This window comes from Morone saxatilis, unplaced genomic scaffold (genome assembly GCF_004916995.1).
Source record: "Morone saxatilis isolate NCDOM2014 unplaced genomic scaffold, NCSU_SB_2.0 Contig16, whole genome shotgun sequence".
Taxonomy (NCBI): domain Eukaryota; kingdom Metazoa; phylum Chordata; class Actinopteri; family Moronidae; genus Morone; species Morone saxatilis.
In genome coordinates, this window is record NW_023339718.1 from 17,527,774 (window position 1) to 17,539,930 (window position 12,157).

The following is a 12,157-nucleotide window of genomic DNA, read 5'->3' on the forward strand; positions in this document are numbered from 1 at the left end:
GCTCCAGAGAATGTGTGTGTGTGTGTGTGTGTGTGTGTGTGTGTTGGGGGGGGGAATCTGCATGCAGTATCTGTGTAGGCGGATAGAGCTTTAGCAATAGTGTAGTGATTTTTTGTTGGGGTTTTTTTGGGGGGGGTGAGAAAAAAGTGAGAGGGGCCATTTGCTGTGCATGGCCGCTCAAATTACAAAACAGCTGCCTTAGAGGGCACAGCATTTCATACACTGCTGATAACTGGCTGGAGTACATTATGATCTATGGGGTCTGCTGATTGGAAAAATTGGTATCGCTGCAGTTTCAACAACACAGTTCTCTGTGTGTGATTCCTGCATATTGGCACAAAATGGTGAGAATAGAAGGAGGAATTTGTCTGGTGAAATCTCTAATGTGTTAATTGAAAAAAATATTTATTTATTTATATATTGTCATTTTAGTGTAGTGAAAAGACTACAAATGATATATTTTGTTTGCGCAAGTCCTGACAATTCAAAAGCCATCCTCACCTCCATAAATAATATATCATCATATATGGTGGCTTGTAATGGCCATATAACCTTTCAAACCCACTAGAAGCTATGTCATTTTGATTCAGTTTAAAGGAGAGATGCTGCTTCTTAAAGGGTAAATTTATCCAAGCTGTGGAGAACCAGGATATTATGTATGGAGAAACACATTACTGTTTTTTGTTTTTCAAATGCAAATGTTCAAAGCTGAAACCCCCCCTAACAAATTACAGTCACTGTATTGGGGTGGTGGCAGAAATTAGGTAAATGTTTTTAGCGAGTGAAGTGACCCTTTAATGTGTAACAAGCACTAATATTATAATAATAATAACGGAAATAGATCATAAACAATGCTGTTGAAGTATGGAGGTTCTTCCTTACTGTCTATATCCACCTGGCATTCCCCAGGGTTCTCTATGTGGTTCTCCTCAGTCATAATGATGTTCTCGATGTCTTTCATGGAAAGGTGATCACAGAAGGTGTCGTACAGAAGCCTCTTCAGCTCTTCAACCGTTAACTTCTGCATGTCACACTGGAGATACACACGCATAACTCAACATTAACATGGACATGGGCTGGCACACCACAAAGGCACGCACACACAGGCATTTGCACACACATGCATACAGTATGTAGGCACACACAAATAACACATAAAGAGGAAGTGTACAAAACAGCAGAATGTGGAATAATTTAAGTTGAAAAGCTTTGTGCTGTGTATATTTAATCAGATTACGAAAATAAGAATAAAATAGTAATAATGTTAAATGTTAAATGTCTCACTAAGTTGACATCCAATAAAAATACAAGGTTCCCCCCAGTTGCATTTTCTATTAGACAATTATTTGACACAAACAACACTGTATGCCTATAGGACAACAGAGTTCCTCATTTTCAGTCAAACTGGCAGCACAGTGGAAAATTTTACTTGTACTATTCAATGTCCTCAGTTTGTTCACTCACTTGTAATGTTAATATTGGATCACCTTTAATATTGGATTACTAATATCATGGAGAAACCAAATGTAATTTCACATCTGACTAAAATATAAAGTTTGATTAAAATTCTAGCTAAAATGAAAGAATACATAATGCAGTTATATACATATGCAACTAGTAAGCCAATAATACTTAATTATAAAGAATATTCCTGCATTCAAAATTTGAATAAAAATACAGTTTAAGTATTATCAAGAAAATGTTCTTAAGATATCTAAGTAAAAGTACACATTATGGAGTACGGAGTCAGGATATGTGCCTGTTTGGAAAGTTCATCTATGTTACGCATTTTCTCAGCCTGAGCTGAGCTCACCAGTGTGACCGGAGGCTCTATGTGATCAATCCAGCAGCACATGCTTGATACTACTATTCACATATAACGTTATGTGAAGCTATGCAGCCTTTGCAACAGCCCCTCGGGTTTCTTGACTTTCCCAGCAGGTGTCTTTGCTTGCGATTCTTTTTTTTTTCGTACACTGAATACACCAAGAATTCCCATAAATACCCCCCTCTGTCTCACTCAATTTGGAGCCTCACTTTCTGACAACCACTGTAGCGCTGTTATCTCCTAACTGCAACAACGGCAGCATTTACGCAAACTCCATCCCATTAATTTCATCCCACTGTCAAAGTGAGCAGCTAATTATCTAATAAGGTGTCTGTAAATAAATGAATATCTATTTTACATCAAAACTGACTTTAATGTTCTAAGTGATAAAACTGTTGCCACACACAAAGAGGCAGAGAAATATCAACTCAAAGTCTTGATGAAGGACACAGCTCTTAAGGGAATCCAAACCTCTCCAAGATTAAAATCCCTCCCATTAACGACGCAGTGGATATGGCAATTAAAGCTGGTTTTCCTTTAAAGTTGTACAGTGGCAGTCTAAGTGTTTCTGCACTTAGAGGTTTGTTACAGCTACAACTCTGCTGTCTATCTTCTCTCTAATAGGCAGGAAATGAGTGACTGAATAATGAGCACCTTCCAAAAAACGGAGTCAAAGTCAGTGCCGTTGAATTTATCTGGCATCCCAGCTGCTGTTAGCTTTGGGCCCAGAAGAGTGACAAACTCCTCAAAGTCCACCTGGCCATCGCCTGCGGAAAAGAGGAACAGTTGGTTTTTATCGTCGGTAGTTTAACTGCCTACTACCCCACTGTGGGTGAATAGAAAGCAAACTGCTTCTGTGCTTTGCGGCTTAAGATAGTAAAATCCAAGCCGTGTGTTTGCCTCACCGTCCATGTCCAGTCTCTGGATGATGACCTCCAGCTCCACTTCGTTTGGCATGTAGCCCAGAGAGCGCATGGCCATCCCCAGCTCCTGCTTTGAGATGAACCCATTCCCATCGCGGTCAAACACTTTGAAGGCCTCGCGGATCTCTGCAAAGAAGACACACAAGCACAAGCTAAAGTCTTAGAGCAGGATATGAGAGTGAAAAATGTTCCACGCACCAAAGACACATTTGTTATGCCACATCAATGCTTGAGTCATAGTTATATGGGGGTTGGCAGCTCAGGAGAACAAATTCCACCAGTAAAATTACAAAAAAAAGAGCCAAAATAAAATAAATATCCATGAACAAGAGGTGAGATTAGAACAACTTATCACCATTTTACAGTACAGTATTCTCTGCCTTCCTTGTATTTAAAAATGTATGGGGATAAATCAAAGTTATGAAGTCTTACTTTCTTGGCTGACAAAATCTAAAAAGCTTTAATGCCAAAAATAACCTAACAAGAATATGTTCTGCTATCATACGAGGTGGGGGAAGTGTAGCATTCTGGTGGTTGCCTTTCCTAGATTCCCATCAGTCCAATAATTTCTTCGAAAGACACATAAATGACAAAAAGGTTAGAATAAGATCACTATTTGAAACAATTACTGCTGTGTAAGAGTTTACATTAAAATGCAATAATAATGTGAAAGGATTACTCATACTATCATCCACTGACAACCTGAATTTAAGCTAGCTCCACTGTAACATCTATAAAAAGGAGGAATTACAGTTAAGTGTCTTGTGGTTTTGTGAATAAAGAAAATGTAAAAAGTCCTTATGCATCTGTAGCACATTTGGTGTAACTTCAGTGACCTTTTACTATAATTTTACCAAATCCTTCTATTCTTAATACATTTAATTCCATGCAACTATTAATCATAGGTTACACCTTTGTTGCACAAAGTCATGATAATTCATGTACTTATAAAGACACCACTGACACATAGTGGGGACCCAACATTACAGTATCTTAATCCACTGGAGCATTTAAATGCTAGACAGTTGTCACATTTCTTCTTTCATTTTGGACTAACTTCAATTGGCCACAGCATTCAATACACTCAGCCCTTACCTCAGCAAGTAACCACTGTGATCATCACCCACCCCAACACCTCAACCCGCCCTATAACACTATAGCTGTTCACCAACATAAGGGGCCAAGACCAAGCATCCCCTACTTCAGTCATTGGGACCCCAGTGACTTTGCACAGCTCTTCAGACCTTGGTTGACCACCTGAAGCTGGAAGAGGCCAGACTTGTTGTAGAACAGTACCCTTCCCATAAACAAAAGGGAAATATATCTGAAATGCAGTGGAGTAGAGCCTGCTGCTTGTGACTCCCCAGAATGTATGGGACTATAATACTTAATTGCTGGAGTGGTACACCTTTAATATAACTTGATAATGAAAAACTGGAGTAATGTGCTTTATGTTATTAGAAGCAGCAACAGCACATAGTCTGAGATAAACATAAGAAGGGGAACTAGAGGGCCGCTATACCCAAACACATAAAGAAAAACGGCATCACCTACATAAACTCAAACCCCAGCAAAATAAAAATCCAATGGAACACAACCTTACTGGACACAGTTTTTAGCACAGCAGACAAAGTCTCAGTCACTACAGGAAATCTTGTTAAGATGTTAATTCAGCCAAACTTCATATTTCCCCTCATTCTCTTCTTGTTTACTGTTCATGAAGGACTGGATCCCGTCATTTATATGCAACAAAATCTACAACCAAGTCATTTACAATTTTAGACTCATCTCATCTTCATGTCACACGCCTGATTTGCACACAAAAGAGCACGAGATAAATCTTAAGATAGAGAAAATAACATTAAATATCTGAAATCTCTCTAATCTGACATTTGTTTGAATCAGATACCTTAAATGCATCATTGAACATGTTACGTTAGATTCATATTCGGTTTTTGTCATAATGTTCAGGGAAATAAGGCATTTTACAGCTCTGACTGAGCATTATTGATGAGGTGTGAAGATACGTTTGTAAATTGAATTGAACTGAAATGAATTGTAGGCTGGGTTTTGAATGAATAATGGAAAAAATACAATAACTGAATGATGTTGCTAAATAATGCATAACTTGTCTCTGTTGCAAAATGCATTGCCAGTAACAGCCTTCTAGGTAAGCGGAATAGAAATTCAAATGTGAATTTAAATGACTTTCCCCCCCAGTTTACAGCCAATTAGTGATTGTTAAGTTACTGAAGTGTAATACTAAACAAACTTTATCAATCCGATGCAAAGCCCAAAGTCCTGTAAATAGGAATTGCTGCACCGGTGATTTGTGTCAGAGGGGCGACGAATGGCCAAGCCTCGGGCCAAAATCCACAGTGTGACAGTCTGTGACAAATATTTCAGTTGGAAAACAAAACATGAAATAGCGATGATGGCAGGAAACAGTGTGTGTCATTATGTGTATTATGTGGTAGCACGGCTTCAGGAAATAGTTTGTTGTAATCAAGTACATGTCCGCAGAATAGAAACCCTGCCACAGGGACAAGGGTACTTGGCAGTCATGGTCATGGATTACATCTGGGCATGCAATTTATAAAACCGAGCAGAGTGACATTCGCTGCAGCAATTTTTTACGTTGCTTTTTCCTACAAAATGTCTTACTGGAGGTACAGTTTGAATCATTGAGAGCCTCCAGCTGTGTTTTTTTTTTTTTTTCCTGGGTGTGATCTTATTGTTTATAGAATAACAATACCTCAGTATCCACCTGAGGTCCCACTCCATCTGTTTACTTTAGGATGAGGGGCTTTCCAGCACACAAAAAAAAAAGATGTTGCAGCCGCGCAGGAGGCAAACACACTCTTAAATAAGGTCCCAACACAGTTTTAGCAAATACTCTGTCTCCCCTGAAAGCTTTATTTATTGATCAAAGGCCAAGGTGAGCAATACATCCAGAGTGGTGAGTGGTATATAGTTTATTTGCTGAAAAAAAGTTTGTATTGTGTAATGAAATATGGACACAATTGTGCTGTGGGAGGATTTTATACTGCTGCATTGGCCCGAATGAATTGCTTATCAGGTCTGATAAGATTTATAACAGTAAAAGTGGAATATGTATAGCTATTACAAATTATTTTGCTCTGCTAAAAATCAGGACAAACAGAGTACTACTAGAATGAACTAACAAACCTCTAAAGTAAAGCAGACCATACATAATCATCCCTCCAATTTATCAAAAGAGGCTGACTAATCATCTTCTAAAAGAATTAATTTCTCTTTTTGACCACACGCTATCCAGATAGAGTGCTATCTCTTTGAGAGTTTATCTATTTTAATTGTCCTCAGGAGAGACAACTGCATTCTCATTTTCACTTCACTCTGTGAGCTCAAAATGGGCCAAATTCACGTGTATGCCACAGTGACTCTATTGTAATTGAGCAACTGCCTCTGTCAGAATCCAAAAAATTCTCTCTCTCTCTCCCTGAATAAACGCTCTGGCAAGAAAAAAGAAAACAAAACTGAATAGCTCTGATATTATGCCTGTACAGATGACCTGCATAATTCTACCTAATAAAAGAGAGGCAGGTGGCATAAATGAACCACTGTTAAGTCACGTAGCCTTGAAATAAATGGATCTAAATACAGGGCACACATAATTAAAGCAAAAGAGGGTCAGTAGCCACAATCCACTTTCATGTTCCCAAACTGAATTATGGAGGTAAGAAACTAAAAAAGCAGAGGACAAATATCTTCATGCTTTTTGGAACAATGACAGGGGATTTGACTTCACATTTGACTTCATAATGTTGGCTAATTCCTCATATTGTATCATAGCATACAATTGTTTCATATAACACCTGATTAATAAATAAATTTCCCTTGGATATAACATAATTAAAAATAATATGGTCTAGGGCAGCAACTGAGGATTGTTTTCATTATTCATTATTCTGATGACTATTATTTGTAATCGTGTATTGTATAAAAGTATAAAATAAGAAAAAATAATGAAAAATGCCCATCCAAGTTTCCACTGCCCAAGCCCATATTGTCAATTTTTCTTGTTTTGTACAAATAACCCTTGAAAACTGAAAAATAATCACTTTACAATTATATAATACACAGATAATCCACAAATCCTCCCATTTGAGAGGCTAAAACCAAAGAATGGCTGGAATTTTTGATTGATTAATATTTAAATGATGAATGTATTATCGTAATTGTTACTCAATTTTCTGTCCATTGGACTAATCAATTTATTGACTAGTCGTTTCAGCATTAATGTGGTCCTCTGCAGTGTTGTGCATAAACACACTAAGAGAGCATGTTCATTGAATGATCTCCTGTTTTTGGTGAATGGCTAGTACAACTGGCATGTTCAGACACAGCTACCATTACTGCTGAAGCTAGTTGATATGAATTTTTGAAGGAGTTTTATGAATAAATTAGCACAGATTTTTTTTTTTAAATTTGAAATGACATATCAAGTTTCCAACCAGCATCTGATGATCACAAGAAATCAGACGGTAAAACCGCGAGCCAAAAGCTGAAAAGTTTCTCCACCCAAGTCAAACTTAAAGCATCTAAATGAATTAAAAAATAAAAAACTAGGGCTGCTCCCAAAAACTTGATGATTTAAGTCTTCAGCTGAGAAGACCCTGTGTTGATGGGTTGATGAGAGCAGTGAGAATGAACAAAAGCGGTAACAGCCGAGGGGAACTGCAGGGTCAGGTTCTAATTCTCTGCAGGTTTTTCACTAAGAGCAACCACTTTCACATTACACATATAATAAATATACATGTAATACATGTTAATATAAAATATTCATTGGAGCCGCTTTAAATGATCAAAGTGTAGTGTTTGCCAAATGGCAAACCAGTAAGTGTGAATAATAATTGCCATCATATTGTTTTCAGTAATCTACCTTTTTAAAAAAGCATGAATGGCAATAAATAATAACATTACAATTTTGTGTGTTAAAACCCAAAAAGACACTTTCATCCTACTGGCTGGAATTTCTGGAATTGGTTCATTTTGAATAATCAGGACTCAAGAAGATGTGCAAGGCGCTGAGTCATTTTCCACGTTTGTCGAAGGCAATTTTGACCTCTTTTGAACTGCATAAAAGCAGTACATATATAATGAACCTGCCATTTCATTTAAATTGGAGTGTCACCATTTTAGATTTTTCCTTCATTGCTGCAGTATTTATTATTGCTTCAGGCCCCTTTAAACTTGAGCTACTCTCACTTTCAACTTCAATTACATTTTACTGTATTATCTTATTAATATGCATCTTTTTTCTTTCTTTTTTTTTTAGATTTAGAAGCTGCTGTTGCATCTTCCTCTCAGTCTCTGGGACCATGCCTCCACCAGGGGAGGCGTGAGTATTTTTGTTGAAAGCATGTGGTATTTGCTTTGATGTAGAGAGGTGCTTGTTGGCCTTCAAAGATGCGATGCCATGCAGTCCCCTGTGGTGTGATCTGACAGAGGATGAAAAGCCGAAGTTAAGATTACGAGCTGTGAGAGCCAAGGATCTGAAGCTGAACTCCCACAAGAGAAAGGTGCAGCGCAGCCCCATCGCACTGCTCTCCCCATACACTGTTGTGTATCAATGAAGTGCAGTGGATCCTTGCTGCAGCACAGAGATAGTGAATAGTCTGGGAACTGTACACAGCCGTAGACAAAACCAGGAATCACTCTAAAAATGGAGCTGATTCATGCAGACAAACAGAAAATACTTGGACTTCATGACAAGGGTGAAACATCAGTGACATGGGACATGCCATCCACTTTCTGTGTTATGTTTTCTATTAGAAGAAATGGGTGAAATGAACTCCCCCTGTCCTTGCAGAACAGAAATACAACACATGGGAAATATTTACTTGGATTTTTGAGGCATCCCTGGAGCAAAGCTTTACCCCTTTTCAAGCTAAATTTAGCATCAGTGAAAACTTTTGCTAATTACACGCAGTGCACTTTGACTATAATATGGTAATGCCGGGGCTTTTGTAGCGGTGAAGTGTCCGTGAAGGTAATCCAGGGCCTGTCTTTCAGAGCCAGAGATCCTCTTCGCCTCAGTCAGACCTGCATCTGCTTAGGGCTGCTTTGGATCGGTAATTGCAGCACACCCACTCTTTATGTAAGACCTTATCACTGTGAGAAAAACACAGCTTTGTGTGCGTGTGTGTGTGTGTGTGTGTGTGTGTGTGAACCTCAAGCAACTATTTTTAAACACCCATAGCAACCTTAATCCATCTTTAGCTGGATATGGGCTGACTTGGGCACCCGGAAGATTTGAATATTACCATAACAGGCTTCTAATAAGGCTCTGGAGTATTCAAAGGGGGTATATGGCAGAGTCTAAGTTGTCTGTGTCTTAAGGAAAATCCCATCTCTGGGTTTGGATAGAGACTCCCTCCATTATGCAATTTGAAGGGGTTTAACCTCACCAGTGCAACACTAACACGACCACAGGGAGAAACTGGAAGAGAAAAAAAGTTGGAAAGGTCAAGGTGCCTTATCCTCAACAAAAAAACACAAAAAAACACAGCCAACTTCTTAAACCCCACTTGACCTTGAATGATTGAAGTCAGTGAAATTTTAGTCCATCTCCATTTTTCTTTTCCAGCAAGAAAGGGGAGTCATTGATCTGTCTCCATTTTTTTCCCTCCCTCGCTCTTATGTTTTCTCAAAGCTGCAAGTTTTCATCATCACAGCCGATACCAAGCTGAGACACGGCCAATATCCACAAAGCAAAAAGCCGTGAGAAGCACCTCAAACAAAGGTCAAATGTGAGCAATCAAAAGCCTCCACTATGCGTTACAGCTTATTCAACACTCCCTCATCAGTTCCACCACGTTAACAGTATGCGCTCACTTATGGATACTGTTTTTTTGCCGCTGGATTTAGTTATTGTCTGGTGTAGACTTTGCAGTATTGCTCATCAAAGGGAGGAAATATTACCCAGGGGAAAAAACACTTCACCTTCTAGAACTCATCACAGTTAATTTCACAGGTAATAAAGTCTGCTGGATTCACTTCTTCATGGCAATCGATCAAAATGAAAATAAATGACTTAACTTTAACCCACCTGACAGCCGTAATCACAGCATTTCATGATATTCTACGCTAATCTGCACCACATGCTTTCCATCAAAAGCCAACTTGGCAGATTACAGCAACTGATCAACTGAAAATGTATACAATTCTGTGGTTGTTGATGTGCTCTGAATGTCACAAACTACATTAAGCAGTCACAGTAAAGAGACAGGAAAATATCAAATGCCAGTTTCAACATTATTGCTGATTCTCTGTTTAATAGTGTACCCTATTTCAAATGAATGCAAAGAACTAAACATTGTTCCTCTATGTTTATATTAAAAAAATACTTTAGTATGGAAAATATGCTGAAGAATTAGATTAGAAAATGAATACCTCTCTTATCTGTACAGTAAATATGAAGGTAGTGCAAGCACAGGGTTAGCTTAGCATAGCTCTGTCTAACAGTTACACAATCCAACTACCAGCACCTTTAAAACTCATTACTAAACACCTTATATCTTGTTTGTTTAATATTTACAAAAATTAAATAATTTTTACAGATTAAGCAAACAAGATATAACTCATTAATTAGTGTGCTGGTAGATTTTGGTACCTTTAGCTACAGTCAGGTTAGCTGTTATTTCCCTGTTACCAGTCTTAATGCTAAGCTTAATGCTAAGCTAAGCTAACCAGCTGCTGCCAGTAGCTTCACATTTAGCAAACATTAAAATGGTATCAATCTTCTCACTTAAAGGTCCAGTGTGTAACATTTAGGAGGATATGTTGGCATAAATGGAACATTAAATCCTGAATACAGGAATCATTGTGTTTTTGTTAACATCTTTATCTGCAGACGCTGTGGGTCGCCTCCCATGGAGGCCGCCATGTTGAACCACCGTGTTTCTACAGTAGCCCAGAGCGACCAAACCAAAGAATGCAGGTAGGGCATTTTGGGTTCTTGTGGTTTATCACTTCAAGGTCGTCAAATACAGACACCAGCGGTGTTCAGTTAGTTGCAATCTGTAACTTCACAGCTAGATGTCACTAAATTCTACACACTGGTCCTTTAACTCTCCTCTAAAAGTGTCATAGTTTTGCTTTACATTTTTTTAACATAATTAAAAACAGCAAAATATTATATTTATATTAATATCTACAGAATACCATTAAGCTAGCATTACATTTTAGCCAATGACATCATCACAAACTCAAGCAAATTTCCACAAAACCACTTTTTTTTTTTTTTTAAATCAGTTTTATCATACAACCTGTAGCTCATTGGTTGAGGTGCTAGGTCACTTCACTCTCTGAGTAACGGCTCATTTCTGCTCACATCTTTATCACCATCTATGTCAAGTAGAGCTTTTTCATATGCCACCTGTCTCATCTAGGTAGGTAATACCATCGAGAGAGCCATTTTGAAATCCATTCCTGCCTGCCTGTCTGTCTCTCTGGCAGATTGTGTAAGACGACCTTTCATCATCCAGGTAGAGTGGGCACCGTTGAGGATTGAGTGGAGTGATGGGAAGATGTACAAAGTGAGATTTATTGTTCTCAGCCTGATAATATACAAGCAGGATGCTTGATGCTGCACATCTGTAATGACATAAACTATGTCCTTCTCCAAAATGGATGAAGTTAATCTTCCTGTCCTGCTTGTGTTTTTTCTTCACCCAGGTGGATTTTTCATTGGTGTTTTTTTATGATAATCAGGAAAGTCTCTTAGACTTTTCAGGCACTTAAGTAGAACAAACTGATATTTCACTGCTGGACACTTTCCCTGCACACTGATGCAACATTTTCTCACCATCCTTATAGAATAAAAAGTGACAGATTCAACACCACTAAAGTCTAATTCTAACAAGGAACTCTGAATAAGTCACAGGCTTTATAGGCATTTAATGTTGCAGTAATCTAACAATTACAGCATTCAGTGATGTTGATGCCGCATGTCTTTCTTCTTTGTAAATCATTAACAAAGGCCGCCTGAGTTACACACTGACGTTTTCCAGATTTGTAACATTGTCAGAAGGATTTGAAAGGCAGAAAGTGGAAATGTAATGATGTTGGCAGTGGAAAAACACTTTATCTATTAGTATGATTCTGTTTTTGTTTCAATATTGTTCCAGAACGAGAAGGCTTTGATGAAAAACTGTTTCTTTTTTCTGTAGGAAGGTATGAAAAGCTTTCGTCTATGCAAGGGAAACAAACTGTTTCAGGTATCCAATTTAAGGGTAAAGCAAGGTGTTTTTTTCTGTAAGAGAACAATAATTGAACTAATTCTTGCTTCCTAGGAGAAAATCTTGCTAATAGCAGTCAATGGCTGAAGTGAACAGGAGAGAATAATAAGTGTTTGGTAAAC

General features: G+C 38.1%; 1 protein-coding gene across 1 annotated transcript in view; it reads right to left on the reverse strand.

Moving 5' to 3' along the window:
• LOC118325362 (calcium-binding protein 7) overlaps nt 1-12,157 on the reverse strand; it is a 23,390-nt gene that overhangs the window by 3,429 nt on the left and 7,804 nt on the right. Inside the window, exons 2-4 of the mRNA XM_035658001.1 lie at nt 2,734-2,877; nt 2,483-2,595; nt 883-1,033 (exon numbers count right to left, since the gene is read on the reverse strand). Coding sequence (XP_035513894.1) covers nt 883-1,033; nt 2,483-2,595; nt 2,734-2,877 — 408 coding nt within the window. The remainder of the gene's footprint in view (nt 1-882; nt 1,034-2,482; nt 2,596-2,733; nt 2,878-12,157) is intronic.